This window comes from Nerophis lumbriciformis, linkage group LG23 (assembly GCF_033978685.3).
Source record: "Nerophis lumbriciformis linkage group LG23, RoL_Nlum_v2.1, whole genome shotgun sequence".
Lineage (NCBI taxonomy): Eukaryota > Metazoa > Chordata > Actinopteri > Syngnathiformes > Syngnathidae > Nerophis > Nerophis lumbriciformis.
Genome location: NC_084570.2, coordinates 6,340,711 through 6,362,732, shown reverse-complemented (window position 1 = coordinate 6,362,732; position 22,022 = coordinate 6,340,711). Strand labels below are relative to the sequence as shown.

The window sequence follows — 22,022 nt, the reverse complement described above, 5'->3', positions numbered from 1 at the left end:
TATATTGTTTTACTTTCTTTTATATTCAAGAAAATATTTTTAATTTATTTATCTTATTTTATTTGATTAAGTTTTTAAAAAAAGTACCTTATCTTCACCATACCTGGTTGTCCAAATTAGGCATAATAATGTGTTAATTCCACGACTGTATATATCGGTTGATATCGGTATCGGTAATTAAAGAGTTGGACAATATCGGAATATCCGATATCGGCAAAAAGCCATTATCGTACATCCCTAGTCTGAATCGAGAATTGTGTTGAATCAATAATCGATTCTGAATCAAATCATCACCCAAGGAATCGGATCAAATCGGTGCCAAAACATTCACAGCCATAATTTTTATCCACAATTTCCTGTCATTGCAAAACAGCTAAATAAGATTTCTTTAGTTCTTTGTCTTTCCTGATAAATTCCATGCTCCCCCTCACGAGAGCGTTGCCAAGTGCACATTCCCAGCTGATTTTATTAAAAGCAGAAATGTCTTTGAGCTGGCGTGTTCCGCAACCTGCAAGAAGCACAGCTCCCGGTGTTCAGGGGTGCACCGAAGGGAAAACTTGAACGCTTCTATCCAATGCTAGCATCATCAGTGTGAGCTGCTTATCTCCCAATTCACACGACAGGTTGCACAACTGTGCAAACACGGGAGAGGACATGATTAAGTGAGACAATGGCTGCCTTGTTTTCACTGCATCTGTGAAAAGCAGTGAGCAGTTTCATTTGTTTCGCGCCGTTGCTTTCTCTCTTACACACAGACACAACCGAGCGCAGACATTAGTGGTGTTTTCACAAGAGCCAATGATGCCTACATGAATGTGCAGCACCAGTCAGTCGACAGCTACTTCACCATTACAACACCTCTACATAGAAATTAGATAATGGAGTGGTTGCCTTTCCAGAATATAAGTAAATGGCAGGCTGCAGCTCAGAATGAAAGCCATTATTGCATCTCGCGCACACACACACACACACACACACACACACACACACACACACACACACACACACACACACACACACACACACACACACATGCGTGCACACAGCAGAAGATATGAAGTGCAGTGAACAAACCCCCAAGAGACACCATGGAAAAATATTTAACAGAGATGAAAAGAGTAAAGTCACCCGAAAGCTATGACAAGGAAATTTTACAAAGCGTATATTGCGCTTGGCCTCACTGTGACTATAAATGGGAGACGAGGAAAGACTGGTGTGTTGTTTGGATAGAATTTAGTAGGGCTGGGCGATATGGAACAAAACTGACATCCGAGTATTTTTGGTCCGGATGGCGGTAAAGCGATACATATCGGTATCCTAAACAAAACGTGTAAGGTGTATAGTTTAAACTCAACGCCACATGTTCCACTTTCTGTTCAACAAAGCACAGCTGTACAAATAACATAAGTATAAACAGGTTTACGGTATTATTTAAGCATTTATTAAATCTATAATACAAATGGTCTACATTTAAAAAAATAGAGCTGTGCAAATAACAAAAACATCAACAAAAACAGGCTTACCCAGGTAGGAAATATGGGCCTACAGCTTCATAGTATTGAAGGAAAACAGATTTTTTTTTTTTAAAGAGCTGTGCAAATAACCAAAAATGTACCGTATTTTCCGCACCATAAGGCGCCCTGGGTTAAAAGCCGCGCCTTCAATGAACAGCATATTTCAAAACTTTGTCCACCTATAAGCCGCCCGGTGTTGTAAGCCGCATCTAACTGCGCTAAAGGAATGTCAAAAAAAACAGTCAGATAGGTCAGTCAAACTTTAATAATATATTAAAAACCAGCGTTCTAACAACTCTGTTCACTCCCAAAATGTACGCAAATGTGCAATCACAAACATAGTAAAATTCAAAATAGTGCAGAGCAATAGCAACATAATGTTGCTCGAACGTTAATGTCACAACACACAAAATAAACATAACGCTCACTTTCTGAAGTTATTCTTCATTCATAAATCCCTCGAATTATTCTCCTTCGTTGTCCGAATTGAAAAGTTGGGCGAATGTGGGATCCAAAATGTCGTCTGGCGCTGTCTCCCTGCCTCCCTGTCTTGGTGAACGTCACGTGTGTTCGCCTTCTGTCATCCACTGTTCCCACGCAGTTAGCAGTCTAGCTTCGAATGCCCTGTTGACACCAATATCTAGCGGCTGGAGGTCTTTTGTCAATCCACCCGGAATGACGGCGAGTATTGAATTAAGCGTGTAAGCGTGTCTCTTAATGTGATGTTATGAGCTAGCAAATATAACAACTACACTACCCAGCATGCAACGATAGTGACGAGCATGCGCGGTAGCCCTGAGAAGCGTTGTTGTATGCTGGGAGTTAGAATGTGGTTATGAGCACGCTGTGAGTAAACGTTGAGAACTCAGTTAACACGCCTCGTCTGCATTATTTATAATTAGACAGACAACACACTTAATAGGAGCCATTTTGGGGTCTTTACATAAACACACAAATGGAAATGAAACGTCACATATCCCAGCATGCACCGCGCGCTTCTTCTACGGGGAAAAAAGATGGCGGCTGTTTACCGAAGTTGCGAGACCGAAACTTTATGAAAATGAATCTTAATATTTATCCATATATAAAGCGCACCGGGTTATAAGGCGCACTGTCAGCTTTTGAGAAAATTTGTGGTTTTTAGGTGCGCCTTATAGTGCGGAAAATACGGTAAACAAAACAGGCTGAATAACACTTATACCGTATTTTCCGCACTATAAGGCGCACCTAAAAACCTCGAATTTTCTCAAAAGCTGACAGTGCGCTTTATAATCCGGTGCGCCTTATATGTGGACCAATATTGAGCCACAACAGGTCTCGCAACTACGGGATGCATAACGTAACCCCAGCCTCTACTGTAGCGTCTATTCTATGCGCCTTATAATGCGGTGCGCCTTATATATGAACAAAGTTTTAAAATAGGCCATTCATTGAAGGTGCGCCTTATAATCCGGTGCGCCTTATAGTGCGGAAAATACGGTACATATATTAGGGGTGTCAAAAAATAAATAGATTTTTGAATGAATCGCGATTCTTATTTGTAACGATTCTTGAACAATTCCAAAAAAAATCATTAATCTATTTTTTTTAAATCTGTCCTGTCCAGCCACTTTGGCAAATCATATTGTTGACTTAGATGCCCATATCTGCTGTGCATATTTACTTTAGAAAATAGATGTGTGGGATACTTCACTTGTTGCCTTATTTCTATTTGACTTTATTAAATGTTTGGGGAGGATTTCAATAAACAAAACCAGTTTTCTCTTAAGTAATATTGAACTTTATCACAGCTTTTTCTCGTTTTTATATAGGCATATAGTTAATAGTACTGGCACCCAATGTTATTAAAAAGTATATATATATATATATATATATATATATATATATATATATATATATATATATATATACGGTATATATATATATATATATATATATATATATATATATATATATATATATATATATATATATATATATATATATATATACATACTGTACATACATACACACACACACACACAAACACACGTTAGGTCAGGAAAAAAACACAGAGGCTATTTCATCCCTACAAGCCTGTTTCGCAGGTTCCCTGCTCTTATGGGAAAAAATCCCCTGAAAAAAGGGAAACCTGCAAAACAGGCTTATAGGGATGGAGTAGCCTCTGTGTTTTTTTCCTGACCTAACGTGTGTTTGTGTGTGTGTGTATGTATGTATGTATGTATGTATATATATATATATATATATATATATATATATACACATTGGCACGTGTTGCAGCCATGAAATTCTAAGTTAATTATTATTTGCAAAAAAAAAAAAAGTTTATGAGTTTGAACATCAAATATCTTGTCTTTGTAGTGCATTCAATTGAATGTGGGTTGAAAAGGATTTGCAAATCATTGTATTCCGTTTATATTTACATCTAACACAATTTCCCAACTCCTATGGAAATGGGGTTTGTATGTTTAAAAAGAAACAGGTCTGACAAGTCAAAGTACTAAAACAAATAAGGTCGCAGCCCAAAGACACTTTGTTGCCAGGTTACAAAATGCTTTCTTCATTGTGAATGTTCAAGCATCCTTCTCACACACACATACACTACTCACCGATATATGGAAGACTTCCTGCGTGTCATCCAACATCTGCACCCTGATGGAGACTTTTCGCCCTGGTGGCTGCACAGGAGGACGCATGCCAGGCTCAAGGGTGGACACCCCGAAGCTTTCGGCGGCGCCCAGTCTCTGGCCGGCTGCAGAAGGCCTGTCTGCTGGTTCGACCATGGCGAAGCTGGCTGCTCTCGATCTACTTCCAGTCTGTCGGGGAAAGAAGAGACGGGATGTTTTCCTTTGTGTCTCTTTTTTCAAAATTAAACCAGCTCTGACCTTTTCAGTAAGCCACTTTGTGTATTTTTAAATTCTAGTCTTAAATAGCAGGCATATTTCTCTCAGGCATTTCCGCTAACACCCAAGCTCCTACATGGGCCCTCACCCTAAATTACACTGTAGTAAGTTTTAGGATTCCTTTGGTGTCTTTTGCGGGTGGGTGTTGGGAAAAAAACATGAATGTAAAGCCGCTGCAAAGAGAAGGAGTGAAATGCTTATTAATAACACAATTATCATCCTTATTTTTTTTTTTTATGGAATGTCCGCATTCAAGAAAAGTAAACTAGCCCTGGAAATGTGAGACAAATCTTGTTTGTAATCAAGTAAGTATCAAAACCTCAATAAATTTACAGTCGTTAGGAAGTTTTCATTGGTGAATGTCTAATGCAACAAAAACGGAGGTCGTGCCCACATAATTGCGGATATAAAACTAGGGATGGGTACTTTTGACATTTGAATTCATACAGAACCAACTCCCGTTACCAGGCAATCAAAACCAGTACTCAACAGTACCAATTTTTGGTAATTTTGCGTGTGTTCACATTAAAAAAAATAATAAAATAAAATACAAAAATATATACATATATATTTTTTTAATTTATTTTTATATATATATATATATATATATATATATATATGGTCGGGTGCAATGTGAGCTGGGCGGTAGCCGAAGGCAGGGCACTTGGCGGTCCGATCCTCGGCTACAGAAGCTAGCTCTTGGGACGTGGAACGTCACCTCGCTGGGGGGGAAGGAGCCTGAGCTAGTGCGCGAGGTAGAGAAGTTCCGGTTGGATATAGTCGGACTCACCTCGACGCACAGCAAGGGCTCTGGAACCAGTTCTCTCGAGAGGGGCTGGACTCTCTTCCACTCTGGCGTTGCCAGCAGTGAGAGGCGACGGGCTGGGGTGGCAATTCTTGTTGCCCCCCGGCTCAGAGCCTGCATGTTGGAGTTCAACCCGGTGGACGAGAGGGTAGCTTCCCTCCGCCTTCGGGTGGGGGGACGGGTCCTGACTGTTGTTTGCGCTTACGCGCCAAACAGCAGCTCAGAGTACCCACCCTTTTTGGATTCACTCGAGGGAGTACTTGAGAGTGCTCCCCCGGGTGATTCCCTCGTTCTACTGGGGGACTTCAACGCTCATATTGGCAACGACAGTGAAACCTGGAGAGGCGTGATTGGGAAGAATGGCCGCCCGGATCTGAACCCAAGTGGTGTTTTGTTATTGGACTTTTGTGCCCGTCACGGATTGTCCATAACGAACACCATGTTCAAGCATAAGGGTGTCCATATGTGCACTTGGCACCAGGACACCCTAGGCCGCAGTTCTATGATCGACTTTGTAGTTGTGTCATCGGATTTGCGGCCTCATGTTTTGGACACTCGGGTGAAGAGAGGGGCGGAGCTTTCTACCGATCACCACCTGGTGGTGAGTTGGCTGCGATGGTGGGGGAGGATGCCGGACAGACCTGGCAGGCCCAAACGCATTGTGAGGGTTTGCTGGGAACGTCTGGCAGAGTCTCCTGTCAGAGAGAGTTTCAATTCCCACCTCCGGAAGAACTTTGAACATGTCACGAGGGAGGTGCTGGACATTGAGTCCGAGTGGACCATGTTCCGCACCTCTATTGTCGAGGCGGCTGATTGGAGCTGTGGCCGCAAGGTAGTTGGTGCCTGTCGTGGCGGTAATCCTAGAACCCGTTGGTGGACACCGGCGGTGAGGGATGCCGTCAAGCTGAAGAAGGAGTCCTATCAGGTTCTTTTGGCTCATGGGACTCCTGAGGCAGCGGACAGGTACCGACAGGCCAAGCGGTGTGCAGCTTCAGCGGTCGCGGAGGCAAAAACTCGGACATGGGAGGAGTTCGGGGAAGCCATGGAAAACGACTTCCGGACGGCTTCGAAGCGATTCTGGACCACCATCCGCCGCCTCAGGAAGGGGAAGCAGTGCACTACCAACACCGTGTATGGTGCGGATGGTGTTCTGCTGACCTCGACTGCGGAAGTTGTGGATCGGTGGAGGGAATACTTCGAAGACCTCCTCAATCCCACCAACACGTCTTCCTATGAGGAAGCAGTGCCTGGGGAATCTGTGGTGGGCTCTCCTATTTCTGGGGCTGAGGTTGCTGAGGTAGTTAAAAAGCTCCTCGGTGGCAAGGCCCTGGGGGTGGATGAGATCCGCCCGGAGTTCCTTAAGGCTCTGGATGCTGTAGGGCTGTCTTGGTTGACAAGACTCTGCAGCATCGCGTGGACATTGGGGGCAGTACCTCTGGATTGGCAGACCGGGGTGGTGGTTCCTCTCTTTAAAAAGGGGAACCGGAGGGTGTGTTCTAACTATCGTGGGATCACACTCCTCAGCCTTCCCGGTAAGGTCTATTCAGGTGTACTGGAGAGGTGGCTACGCCGGATAGTCGAACCTCGGATTCAGGAGGAACAGTGTGGTTTTCGTCCTGGTCGTGGAACTGTGGACCAGCTCTATACTCTCGGCAGGGTCCTTGAGGGTGCATGGGAGTTTGCCCAACCAGTCTACATGTGCTTTGTGGACTTGGAGAAGGCATTCGACCGTGTCCCTCGGGAAGTCCTGTGGGGAGTGCTCAGAGAGTATGGGGTTTCGGACTGTCTGATTGTGGCGGTCCGCTCCCTGTATGATCAGTGTCAAGAGCTTGGTTCGCATTGCCGGCAGTAAGTCGGACACGTTTCCGGTGAGGGTTGGACTCCGCCAAGGCTGCCCTTTGTCGATTCTGTTCATAACTTTTATGGACAGAATTTCTAGGCGCAGTCAAGGCGTTGAGGGGATCCGGTTTGGTGGCTGCAGGATTAGGTCTCTGCTTTTTGCAGATGATTTGGTCCTGATGGCTTCATCTGGCCAGGATCTTCAGCTCTCACTGGATCGGTTCGCAGCTGAGTGTGAAGCGACTGGGATGAGAATCAGCACCTCCAAGTCCGAGTCCATGGTTCTCGCCCGGAAAAGGGTGGAGTGCCATCTCCGGGTTGGGGAGGAGATCTTGCCCCAAGTGGAGGAGTTCAAGTTCCTCGGAGTCTTGTTCACGAGTGAGGGAAGAGTGGATCGTGAGATCGACAGGTGGATCGGTGCGGCGTCTTCAGTAATGCGGACGCTGTATCGATCCGTTGTGGTGAAGAAGGAGCTGAGCCGGAAGGCAAAGCTCTCAATTTACCGGTCGATCTACGTTCCCATCCCCACCTATGGTCATGAGCTTTGGGTTATGACCGAAAGGACAAGATCACGGGTACAAGCGGCCGAAATGAGTTTCCTCCGCCGGGTGGCGGGGCTCTCCCTTAGAGATAGGGTGAGAAGCTCTGTCATCCGGGGGGAGCTTAAAGTAAAGCCGCTGCTCCTCCACATCGAGAGGAGCCAGATGAGGTGGTTCGGGCATCTGGTCAGGATGCCACCCGAGCGCCTCCCTAAGGAGGTGTTTAGGGCATGTCCGACCGGTAGGAGGCCACGAGGAAGACCCAGGACACGTTGGGAAGACTATGTCTCCCGGCTGGCCTGGGAACGCCTCGGGATCCCCCGGGAGGAGCTGGACGAAGTGGCTGGGGAGAGGGAAGTCTGGGCTTCCCTGCTTAGGCTGCTGCCCCCGCGACCCGACCTCGGATAAGCGGAAGAAGGTGGATGGATGGATGGATGGATGGATATATATATATATATAATTTATTTATTTGTTTTTTTTTTTGCTGTTCAGTTATCTTGTTTTCTAACATTTCTGTCTTTCATTTGCAACTATAGTACTGTACTCTATCTATTTTCTATACCGCTTATCTTCTTTAGGGTCGCAGGTAACCTAACATAGCATATTTTTGGAATGTGGGAGGAAGGCCCGAGAAAATCAATAAGCGCGCGGGAAGAACATGCAAACTACAGATAGAGATTCAAACCCAGATCTCCTGACTGTGCTGCAGACGTGCTAACCACTAGGCCACTGGGCCACCGAAGTGCTGTACTGTACAGTATTATATAGACGACTTTGCATGCAGTTAGTAAGAATTAGTCTTTGACAATTTTCCAGTCTATTTTGTTGAGCACTACTAACTAAACTAAAAATCTGTAAGTATTACACACCGGTTGTTTGATTTTATACAACTTAATTGTAGTTTTATATTACCAAATTTGGAAGTTTTGAAATGGCCCTATTAAATCGCTAATACTAATCAGTAGCATCTCTATAGCAAATCCAATGTAAATTAGCATTGAGCTAGTGTAGTTTGAAATATTAAGCCTTTCTGTACTTTTGAGTGCCTTGTTCTTGCTTTGTTGGCATTGAAAACTGTAACATTACCGAGACGCAGTGCGGCTGAGTCGGCTCTGAATGCTGCTTGAGTGCTTGTTTCCCCGCCAAGGCTGTAACCGGGCGTGACGTCACGTACAGCCAAGGTATTGAAAATGGTTTGATTTTACATGTACTTGTAGAAGTACTGAATTGGGTACCAGTCCCTATTAAAAACTATGTACCACTGAACAAAAATATAAATCGCAACACATTTTTTTGTCCCCATTTTTCATAAGTTTAACTAAAAGATCTAAAACGTTTACTACATACACAAACGACCTATTCCTCTTAAATAACGCTCACAATATTGTCTAAATCTGTGTTAGTGAGCACTTCTTCTTTGCCAAGACAACCCATTCCACCTCACAGGTGATTAAACAGCATGATTATTGCACAGGTGTGCCTTAGGCTTGTCACAATAAGAGGCCACTCTAGAAATGTGCAGTTTTTTTTGAGGGAGCGTGTAGTTGGCATGCTGTCCGCAGGAATGTCCACCACAGCTGTTGTCCGTAAATTGAATATTTATTTCTCTACAATAAGCCATCTCCAAAGGTGTTTCACAAAATTTGGCAGTACATCCAACCGGCCTCAAAAATGTATACCGTATTTTTCGGAGTATAAGTCACTCCGGAGTATAAGTCGCACCGGCCGAAAATGCATAATAAAGAAGGAAAAAACATATATAAGTCGCACTGGAGTATAAGTCGCATTTTTTGGGGAAATGTATTTGATAAAACCCAACACCATGAATAAACATTTGAAAGGCAATTTAAAATAAATAAAGAATAGTGAACAACAGGCTGAATAAGTGTACGTTATATGACACATAAACAACCAACTGAGAATGTGCCTGGTATGTTAACGTAACATATTATGGTAAGAGTCATTCAAATAACTATAACATATAGAACATGCTATACGTTTACCAAACAATCTGTCACTCCTAATCGCTAAATCCCATGAAATCTTTTTCGTCTAGTCTCTTACGTGAATGAGCTAAATAATGTTATTTGATATTTTACGGTAATGTGTTAATAATTTCACACATAAGTCGCTCCTGAGTATAAGTCGCACCCCCGGCCAAACTATGAAAAAAAAACGCGACTTATAGTCCGAAAAATACGGTCCGTAGATTTAAAAACAAATCTCTTATTAATTAGTGTTAACATAATTTTTTATCGTTTTGCCATATTTTCAAATGTTTCTGCTTATTGTACAATGTATTTTGTTGAGATTTTTTCAAGTGTCCAGAGTCTTTTAATTATGTTTTTATTTTTATTAAAAACAATAAATCTAGCATCTTTATATGGTGTTATTATAAAATGTACTCGTGTTTAGAGACACTACTTCTGTCCCTCGTAGTACCCGACGAAAGGCGAGCTGTGGCGAGCATGACGTCACACTTGCTTCGAGCTGTTGCTCAAGTTGGACTTTCCCTCTTTAAAAGCCGCCACTGTCTTAAAATTTGGACATTTTCTGGATGGCGGGTATATCTGGGATATATTACAATTACGTCCACATATTGACAACGCTCCAGACACCAGACAATGGCGTGCGTGGTGGCACGGTCTTCGGTAATCAAAGTATTTTTTCGGTGGTCAAGTTTTCGGTACATCACTTGTGAATAGTGCGCAAATGATAGGCTATATACAGTATATCAATTCATACTGTAACGACCAGCTGCGGTTAATGTTTTATGTTCGTGTGGCTTGGATTTAATGTCAGTTTTTCCCATGTTTGCAAACACACCGTCTGTGCTTGAAAGGTGATTGGCGGAGAATGACGAAGTGTTGTTGTGTGTCTGGATAAGCGCCGAGACGAAAGTGTTTGCATTGGAGGTAAAACTTGTTGGAAATGTGACGTTTGTTATCACAAGATTAGTAATAAAATTTAAAAATAGCGTCTGACTTTGTGTGATTTCTTAGGGGGCTACGAAACATTATATTACTTTAATTAGTTTTTCAAGTAAAAAAAACACCCTTATTTTCAAGGTGTGGTGTTAATAAAAATGCTGTGGCGGTAGGCGTGTAACGGTACGTGTATTTGTATTGAATTGAACACGGGGGTTTCGGTTCGGTTAGGAGGTGTACCGAACGAGTTTCCACACGGACATATTAAGTAGCGTAACGCACGTTGTGTAAACAATGCACACCCAGGCACAACACACGGCATGCTAGCAGCTAACGGGCTACGATAGACTGACCATACGTCCTCTTTTCACCGGACATGTCCTCTTTTGCGGAGCTGTCCGGGCGGAGTTTCTTAAATGCCTCAAATGTCCGTGTATTTTCAATGTACGTTCAGGGTTAAGAAGGGGTTGAAAACAAAACAAATTGTGCGCGCAGCAGCATTCTTGAGGGAGGGGCAGAGACAGAGAGAGCTATGATAAACATGCATGCGTCGCCAGGCTCTGCTTTTTATCCATAGATTTATCAGATTTAATTTTTTATTATCTATAGCAGGGGTGTCAAAAGTGTGCCCCGGAGGCCATTTGCGGCCCACAGCTAATGTTTTAAAGGCCCACGGCACATTCTAAAAATACTATTAAAATAAACAAAAACATAACAAAAGTGAAATAAAAAAGCTTAAAGGTTAAATGGAATTTAGAAAAAGTTGCAATGTTGACTAATAAAACAAAGCTGTTTTTTTTTCTTTCAAACTGTCATTGCTCAAAACATAATATTGAATCAAAATCAATGTTATTATGAATTATTGACCTATCCAAGGTTCCCATTACTTCACATCAAATATTCCACTAAGAAAAATATTTTTGGTGGAAGATTTTGCAATTTTGGTAAATAAATAACCAAAAAATTTATATTTTGTTGTTTTCTTACTGTACCGAAAATGAACCGAACCGTGACCTCTAAACCGAGGTACGTACCGAACCGAAATGTTTGTGTAACGTTACACCCCTATGTGGCGGTGCGCCACATTCAATTACATCAAGGGGAAACCCTAGAAACTATATCTGTATTTCTGTGGACAAGGCCTGAGACGGCGTTTTCGCGCAACCCGACCAGTCCTGACTTGTGTGGAAGCTTCACAAGTAGGGCAGATGAGACACGGTCTGAGAATACACAAAGACAACCCCCAACAACACACCGGGACACACAAACCTTTCAGCACCCCCCACCTCTGTCCCACACTTGACAAACCTCCGCCTCAGACAATAAATATCCTCCCAGACACTTGGTGACATCACGGCTGAGGAATGTTTCAGAAGACAGTCCTCACACACTGAATCCAATGTTTTCAGCCAGTAACTTGCTGAAGCAGAAATCAAGACTTTCCTTTTCGCTCTTCTGTAATACACGCCGCACCTTTTTAATATACTGTCAAATCAATATCTTGTTAACAATAGGAACCCAGCGGATTAAAAGGTCATGAGGTCTAAGACCCGGGTCGGTGTTTACCTTCTACCAGATGCAGCTGTTCCCTCCTCATACTGCAAGGACATCTGAATGAACAGAATCGTAAATATTTACGTTCAGTGCTTTGAGAGATGTCCCTTTACGTCTTCCTGATCAAAAGAGAGAACGTCTTCTGAAGACTAAGAAGAGTAAGTCATTGGTTTGATGCGACTGAATCAAAGATTCCACTATCTGCTTGCAATACCCAATGATATTGTTAATGGGGATGGGCAATATGGCCTAAAATCTATACAGTATTACGATACATATCACAATATATTATAATAGAACCATTTCAAAATGAGTTATAAAAGTTTCTAATTAAGCTGCAGAGGTATGCGGTATCATATGCCATTACCAATGGTATTATTCTCTCAAAACTATTATCAATCTACTTGCTAATTTACTGGTAATATCTAGTTCCTTTTTTTATTGGAACAGTGTTCTACCTAAACGCGTGTTAAAATGTATTAAGCACTTACCGCATTTCCTTGAATTGCTGCCGGGTAGATCTTATCCGCATGCCTCGTTTGACCGCCGGGTCAAACTCGTTTTGCAAAATAATTAGCGCATGCTTAGAATTAGCGCATGCTTAGAATTACTGCCGAGTCAAACTTGTTTAGCAAAATAATTAGCGAATGTCTCGTTTTACCGCCGGGTCAAACTCGTTTCGCAGAATAATTAGCATATGCCTCATTTACCGCCGGGTCAAACTCGTCACGTCACGAGTGAAACTTCACCTTTCAAGGCATCATTTTCCAAAATGGAGGAGGCTAATTTCAATAATTTAAAATCGCATAAAGGGAAGAAGATAAAGAGCTATTCAGTAGGATTTAAGGTCCAAGCAATTGAATATGCTAAAAAGAACAGTAAGCAGCTATGTTTTATTAATATAGCTGCGTGTGTCAAATATGAGTCATTAAATGACTCCCGCCTCATGGTGGTAGAGGGCGATAGTGATCCCAGGGATACATTCTTGCGACTACTCTGCTGCAGAAGAAGTGACAACAAGCAGCAACAGTTAGCAACGATCGTTTATTTTTTGCTCTCGCCTGGACTTTTAACATGGAGGATTACATAGCCAGAATAAAACAGTTTTCTAAACTGGACTTTCAATCGAAGCCGGAGGTAATAATTAAAGGAAGATCTCCATCGAGACAGGGAGACTTTTAAAACTGAAGAAAGATAAGGAAGACTTCTATAAACAAGTTATCGATGCTTTTATTCAGAAGGAGCGGCGCATGGACTTCATTTATAAGTAAAGGTAAGCCTATAATGTTTTTTTAATTAAATGTGCTTTTCAAGATAATATCCTTACATCACACTCAAATTTATAAGCGCAGGCCTAAATTTACCGCATGCCTTTGGTAAGCGCCGGAGTGAGAAGAGGTTTTAAATTAATTAGGGCAGGCCTAAATTTACCGCATGCCTTTGGTAAGCGCCGGAGTGAGAAGAGGTTTTAAATTAATTACCGCCCCAGCGCTAATTCAAGGAAATACGGTATTCTTCTGTTGTTTGGATACTTTACATTAGTTTTGGGCGATACTATACATTTTTATGTCGATCCAATACCAAGTAGTTACAGGGGCAGGATTGGCCATACCAATGTTTATACTAAAAATTGTCAAGATCATTGAATGATTACATTTTTTTCATCACATTTGTAAATCAGATAAAACACATGTTGGCAGTGTAACAATATCATTTAAATTATTTCTACTATTGACTCTTATCCAAATTCTTCGGTTGTTGCCCTTAAAGCCCCCCCTGTGTCCCAGGGTCTTATTTCCCGATTTTGTAAACACTAACAAAAACGACAAACAGATTTTGTGATATAAAAAATATTGATCTAACCCTTGAAATATCGACCACATACTGATACTATTCTTTACTTGGTATTGATACTGTCGATATTTGTATCGACGAACCCACCTCTGTTTACATTCAAGAGCGCCAGTTTAGTGGTTAGCATGGCTAATTGCATCCCCCTACAGTGTGTACTGTAGCATGTTTAGCTATTCCTTGTCGCCTAATGATACTTTCAAGAAACAGTTTATTTGCCGCCATAGAGTCGAGGATTGCTGACTTAAAAAGCGTCTTTGCACTGTGGAGGGGCGTTAGCCGCTAGCTTGCTCGTGACGACGCTACAGTCCGTAGAGGACGTGGCCGTTTGCTGTAAAATGTGCGCGACGCATCAACATGCTATCGTCAGCCAATTTGACATTTTTTATATCGTCAATATTGCGCAACACTGATTGTTCTTTACCTGGATGCATCCATCCATTTTCTACCGCTTGTCCTGTTCTGTGTAAATGATCAGCTTTTTTTAAAAACCTTTCACAAAAGACCATTGACCCACATCTGCGATCCCCTCCGAGGTTTCTCATTGTAGCCCATTGGGTTGAGTTTTTCCTTGCCCTGATGTGGGATCTGAGCCGATGATGTGGTTGTGGCTTGTGCAGCCCTTCAAGACACTCGTGATTTAGGGCTTTATAAATAAACTTTGATTGATTGATTGATTTAAATAATTCTTAGTCACCTGCAGCACAAAGTTCCTAAAAAATTATTTCAATCAGGCCTCTAAAAGTACAGAGGAAAAGAACAACCTAACAACTTGGTACATTACCTAGATAAATTTGGTGGAAACGCGGAAAGGTTTAGGATGAGAACAGTTCCTCTGGCGTTGGAACATTATCACGAGTTACGGTTATTGTCTCTTTCAGTGCGAGCCTTCAAGGGAAAACGAGCGTAAGTTAATAGCCCTGTTTAATCAGTTGGATATTACTCTGACAAACATCAGCAAGTCAAGCAGTAAGGTTTTAACACTTCAACATATAATCAGAAGACTGCAACATGCAACGTTTTAAACCACGAAGATACACAGAAGTCAAAATCAGTGTCCCGTATCAGTCGCCATCATACAACATTAGTGTCAAAAATGACTTTGAGCTCACATTAGTCGTTACTTTGACCTATTTCTCGGATCAGCAGGTTGAAGAACGGCAGTAGGGGGCGAGAGGGGAATACAGAGCGAGCCGGTCACACAGGCACAAAGGAAGCCACTGTGGGAGCTACTAGCACAAACGCTTTTCGGAGGAAAGCTCACACAGCCTTTGAACTGGTGTTTAGTTGAACATTTCCCAGGGGGTTGTCGAAAAGAAAGCCAGGCCCTGGGAATCCCCTATAATTGTGAAGTGTGTGTGTCTGCTAGGGTCCCACAAAATCTGGAAGTAAACTGCTGGTAGTTGCACTTGACATGCAAGTGATCAAAACAACACGAACACTTTGAGTTGAAGGAGGTCATAAAAAGCCTGCATTCAGGATTGTACTCTGGTACTCCCATGTTCACTCTTACTCGAAGTGATAGTACCAGTCATGATCCCAAAATGGACCTCAAGTATTATAGTGGTGATCCTTGATGTTTGTGACCAGTCATGGTGTCCAACCTGACGCTGCATCCCAACCTATGTTTAGTCGTCTTGACTCAGATTGAAATAGCATCAAGATGTACTCTTCCCGCAGGAAGGACGAATCAATCAATCAATCAATCTTTATTTATATAGCCCTAAATCACAAGTGTCTCAAAGGGCTGCACAAGCCACAACGACATCCTCGGTACAAAGCCCACATACGGGCAAGGAAAAACTCACCCCAGTGGGACGTCGATGTGAATGACTATGAGAAACCTTGGAGAGGACCGCATATGTGGGTAACCCCCCCCCCCTCTAGGGGAAAAACACTCTACACTTAGTCATGTTAGTAACTCAAGTTATTGGCCATTATTGTACAAGAACAACAGTCCAGTACTCTGGTCCGTCAAAGATACTTGGTTTGCACTTAAGTACGTTCAGTTAATGTTCACATTTTTTGTATTTTGTCAGTGACCAATTAATGCTTAGTAAAACATTTGCATAGAGTCAGGCCTTGATTACGACATGTGGCTAGAGCAACGAAACTCACTAATTCAAAACAACATGGCGTTTTCCAAGTTACCCACAATTGTAGGACTCTGTGATGGAATTACACCAGCTTAGATGTAACAAAAAGAGTACAATATATTAGGGATGTCCTGATCCAGGTTTTTGCACTTCCGATCCGATACCGATATTGTTTTTGCACTTCCGATCCGATACCGATACTGACCGATACTGGCCTATCCGAGCATGTATTAAAGTTTAAAGTTATTTAGCCTACTTAGTTGTCAGAATCATGTTGAAAAGGGTTTTAGTACTCTTGATAACAACTAGCCAGCTGAATTAGGGGAGTTTGAATAATACACAATGGTTGGTAACAAGAAACTGACCTGTTTATTCAAGGATAAACACAAAATAGACAAAATTATACATGACAAACAGAAATGGCATCATTGAAACTAGGGCTGGGCGATATGGCCTTTTTTTAATATTGTGATATTTTAAGGCCATATTGCGATACACGATATATATCTCGATATTTTGCCTTAGCCTTGAATGAACACCTGATGCATATAATCACATCAGTATGATGATTCTATGTGTTTTGATTGATTGATTGAGACTTTTATTAGTAGGTTGCACAGTGAAGTACATATTCCGTACAATTGACCACTAAATGGTAACACCCGAATAAGTTTTTCAACTTGTTTAAGTCGGGGTCCACTTAAATTGATTCATGATACAGATATATACTATCAGATATATACTATCATCATAATACAGTCATCACACAAGATAATCACATTGAATTATTTATAATCCGGGGTGTGGAGGGGGGCGCCTGATGTAAGTGTCAAAAAGACAGCCAAAAGAGTTTGATATGAGAATAAATCTAAAGTTAAAATATAGGGTAGAAATGCACCCATTTGCAGGAAATGTAGTCTTGATTTTCAAAATGTTCTTTCAAGGCTTGCATGTCTACATTAAAACATTCTTCTTCATACTGCATTTATATATGCTACTTTTAAACTTTCATGCAGAGAAGGAAATCACAACTAAAAAAATCACTATTTTTTTCATATGGTGTTGATGTGAAAATTTTTGCCTCGGCATTTTAATGGTGTGGACGTGTGGCACCGAATGGAGATAAGCGTCTCGACAGACGTTACAATATTTGAACAATGATGACGAAAACTGTTTTCTCTGTCGTGTCCGTGTGTCGGAAATTGTTATGCGCTTATTTTTTTATTTGATTTTGTGCGTGGCATAGATTTGCCGTGCGCAGAGGACGCTTGAGCAGGTGCGCACCTTAGCGGTTGCGCTAGCATCACAGCTAATGTTAGCCATGCTGCTACCTCTCTGCTGGGAGAGGACGTATACGTATGTGACGTATGACGTGACAGTATGTGACGTATAACGTGACAGTATGTGACGTGTGTAAGAAGTTGCGCTTGCTGTCTGTGAGAAGGAGACAGAAGAAGGAGTGGGAAGAGCCTGTAGTGCAATGCCAGCAGCTAAAAGCAACTGCGTGAGAATCCATAGACCTGTGGATGTGTTGAAGGTGTGCTGGAAAATGCGGAATGGAAATAGGGAGCAGCAGAAAAGTGGAATGTATTATTTAAATCTGTGCGTTGGAAAACACGGACCGGAGTTTTTTTTTTAAACTGGATCTGGATCGGCATTTTTCCATGCCTTGCCGATACGCATTTTTTGGCAAATATCGGCGGCCGATCCGATCCAAATATCGGATCGGGACATCCCTACAATATATCCAAAAGGCTGCCTGGGTTCCTCAGTTTGACACATGGATGGTTTCAGGTAACTTCAGAGAACTGTAATAAGCAACACCACCCCTTTGTGGAAAAGAGCCAGGTATTACATACACAAGAGATGAACAACAATGCTATAAAAATTTGTAGTAAATAAATCTATTTTTTTTTACCAATTACATGAAATGTAATCATTTCTAAGCAGTTGGGCTGCACAAAAAAATTATTGCAATCTCAAGTTACACTATCATGCGATCTAATTTCTAGATGACATTTTAATTAACGAGCCATGGTGTGTTGGCTCCGCTGTCCTGGCCAGCAAGTCATCATTCATTATTCATTATTTCATCAGCTCGTGGAGAAGCGACCAAATTAAATAATTTACTTTTCTTCTGACTTGTCTTTATTACTGTCCTTCCGCTACCTCGCATGAAGAACGACCTTGAGACCATTGAAAGTCTCCTTTCCAAAAATATAAGCACATGGCCCTGAACATTCACGATATTTAGAGGTGAAGTGGAAACATGCAAGCACACACACACACATACACACACAGGTTAAAATACTAAGTTAAATGAAATTTCCAATATTAAAATATGTGTAGCTGACATGACCCAGGCAGAACAAACGTCCAACATGTGGCAGGTGAACTCTGACTCCTGGTTAACTAGCAGAAGTGGAAGTCTAAGCACTGTTTACAACCAGAGAGGACGATTGGGGGGTACGGTGCAATGCCGGGGGGGAGGGGCACGTGTGACCTCGGAGAACATGCTTTTTTTTTATGTACTTGAATATGACGGCGCGTATAACTTCCCAGTGACTACGGTCGGAGACAAGGAAAGAAGATTGGGTTGTTCCCTTTAACGTTCAATGTTATGCAGAGATGTACTTATAAAGATTGGGCAGAGTGGGGGCACGGGGCAGGTTGCAAATGTTTTTCGTCTTCTTAATGGGGCGCATTATAAAAAAAATACCGTATTTTCTGGACTACAAGCCGCGTTGGCATATTAGCCACACCCAGAAAAAATTTAAATGTTCTAATATAATAGCCGCACTGGACTATACGCCGCATATACTGTATATACCGGTATGTTGTAAAATTATATATTTACATGAAAGGTTTTGTATATGCTTATTTACATACCTTAATTGTTTCTAAATGGTGCCTTTAACACGGCAGTAAAAAAGATGATCAAACAGAAAAGTTGTTGATGTCTTTATTCATACTTTATAAGATAAATAAAATGTTGTCCTTTGTCAATAAGGTTTAATATGTTTCTTAAAGTTTCAACAGTTTCTTAAAGTGGATCATTTTAGTGCATTGTTTGATTGCCGACTTGTCCAGGGTGTACCCCGCCTTCCGCCCGAATGCAGCTGAGATAGGCTCCAGCACCCCCCGCAACCCCGAAAGGGACAAGCGGTAGAAAATGGATGGATGGATGTTTGATTTCTTTGCTTAATCCAGGGGTCGGCAACCTAAAACTTTGAAAGAGCCATATTGGACCACAAATACAAAAAACTAATCTGTCTGGAGCCGCAAAATATGAAAAGCTGTATATACGTCTTATAATGAAGGCAACACATGACGTAAGTGTCTGTATTAGCTATAATAGCCTACTATCAAAATGACTATGTGTCGCAGGCTGACGCAAATCTTCGTTGACAGAAATGTTGAAATGTAATATTTATTCTACACATTTTTACAACATTAGAAACCATTAGTAAATCAGATGCTACTCAGAAGGTGAGATAACTCCTGGAAATTACTGGCTTTTAATGGTCAAAGGTATAGATGTGTGTGTCCAAGTTAAAGGAAACGGCAGGCTGTCTTCTTTTAATAGATTTATTACAATCTTTGGCAAGCTGGGTAATGTTTGCTGTGGTCTGGAACAACATGGCACACAAACAACTATCTGAAATGCAGCCAATATTACATACAGATAATGTGTCATGAGACATGCAAAACTAAATTATATATACAAAGAGGATTAAAAGTAAAGGATATTAAATGAGCTCAAATATACCTAGAAATGAGGCATAATGATGCAATATGTACATACAGTGAGCCTAAATAGCATGTTAGCATTGATTAGCTTGCAGTCATGCACTGACCAAATATGCCTGATTAGCACTCCAACAAGTCAATAACATCAACAAAGCGCACCTTTGTGCATTCACACACAGCATGAAACGTTTGGTGGACAAAATGAGACAAAGAAGGAGTGGAAGATTTTACATGTAAACAAACTGTTGCGTCACAGTGAGTCCACACTATGGTGAGTTCAAGAACTCCCGAAATTAGTACAACAAAACGATGTTCACCAAATACTCTCATCAGTGAAGCATACACACAAACATATTAAACACTGGGCTTTCTAACAATTGGGAAGGTTCGTGTCATGTTTGCCCTCAAACAATCTTTAAAAAAAAAAAATGCTCCAGGGAGCCACTACAGTGGCACTAAAGAGCTAAATGCGGCTTGAGAGCCGCAGGTTGTTGACCCCCGGCTTAATCCATTCCATAATTTAGCTGTTAGCAAAGGAAAAGCCATCTTATACAAAGCACCTTTGTATAAGATGCAGGGTTCATAGTTTGGGGAAAAAGTAGCGGCTTATAGTCCGGAAAATACCGTAATTGGGAAGCACTGGTATAGTGTAACATTCGTTTGGGACTGCAAAAACTTAAGTCACTAAAATTGTCCCAGCGACTCAATTTTAAGCAACAAAATTATGATTCACATGTATTTTTTGCAAAATTGTACAGCCCTACGCATGTGGTTAGAAATCACTGAGATGTGTGTGTGAATGCACAAAGGTGCACTTTGTTGATGTTATTGACTTGTTGGGAGTGCTAATCAGGCATATTTGGTCAGTGCATGACTGTGAGCTATTCAATGCTAACATGATATTTAGACTAGCTGTATGTACATATTGCATCATTATGCCTCATTTGTAGGCATATTTGAGTTAATTTAATATCCTTTACTTTTAATCCTCTTTGTATATAATTTAGTTTTGCATGTCTCATGACACATTGTCTGTATGTGATATTGGCTGCATTTCAGATAGTGGTTTGTGTACCCTGTTGTTCCAGACCACAGCAAACATTACCTAACTTGCAAAGATTGTAATAAATCCATTAAAAGAAGACAGCCTGCCGTTTCCTCTAACTTGGAGACACACATCTATACATTTGGCCATTAAAAGCCAGTAATTTCCAGGAGTTATCTCACCCTCTGATTTACTAATGGTTTCTTATGTAAAAATGTGTAGAAAAAATATTACATTTCAACATTTCTGTCAACGAAGATTTGCTTCAGCCTGGGACAGACAGAGGTGGGTAGTAACATGCTACATTTACTCCGTTACATCTACTTGAGTAATAAAGTGTACTTCTAAGATTAGTTTTAATGCAACATACTTTTACTTGAGTATATTTATAGAGAAGAAACGCTACTTTTACTCTGCTCCATTTATCTACATTCAGCTCGCTACTCGCTACTGATTTTTATTGATCTGTTAATGCAGGCTTTGTTTGTTTTGGTTTGTCAGACAGACCTTCAAAGTAGGACCTATCGCATGCCTGCGTTTCACCAATCAAATACAGTCACTGCTGACGTTTGACTCCGTTTCACCAATCAAATGCAGTCACTGGTGACGTTTGACTCCGTTTCACCAATCAAACAGAGCCAGGCGGTCACATGATTAACAAGCTTAAGCTTACATGAACTCAACGTCAAATTTGAGGAAGCACATCGCGGTAAGTAACCTTAGTAGATATTTTGGCTGTCACCATAGGCTGATGTTAGCTTCCCTGCTATGAATCACTGTGAAATGTACATCGTGTGGGGACATTTATTAACGCACTGCAGCCTCATAGACACACACACACACACACACACACACACACACACACACACACACACACACACACACACACACACATAGAAACACCAATCAGTGTGTTCCCAGGTGCAGCCCACACCTATCAGTTTATGGTTTGCGTAAAGGCTAACTTGTTATTTTCCTTTGTAATCTCTGCCTACTGAGCCTATGGTGCTGTTAAGTTAATGTGGCTCAATTTGCCTTAATTTTTTTTATGTTAATGTATTATTATTTAATATATATTGTTGTTTTAATTGCTTAAGAGATATTCCTGGCTTTGAATTTGCTCATTGCTATTTTTAGGTTTTTGTGCATTATACGTTGCCGTCATCATTAAACAAACAGGTTACTCATCAGTTACTCAG

General features: G+C 41.4%; 1 protein-coding gene across 2 annotated transcripts in view; it reads right to left on the bottom strand.

The window, feature by feature from the left end:
- The window catches only part of LOC133622482 (FERM, ARHGEF and pleckstrin domain-containing protein 1-like), a 114,825-nt gene that overhangs the window by 90,237 nt on the left and 2,566 nt on the right, over nucleotides 1-22,022 (bottom strand). For both annotated transcript variants that reach the window (XM_061985268.2, XM_061985269.2), the window contains exon 2: nucleotides 4,124-4,330. In XM_061985268.2, coding sequence (XP_061841252.1) covers nucleotides 4,124-4,297 — 174 coding nt within the window. In that variant the 5' untranslated portion in view covers nucleotides 4,298-4,330. The remainder of the gene's footprint in view (nucleotides 1-4,123; nucleotides 4,331-22,022) is intronic.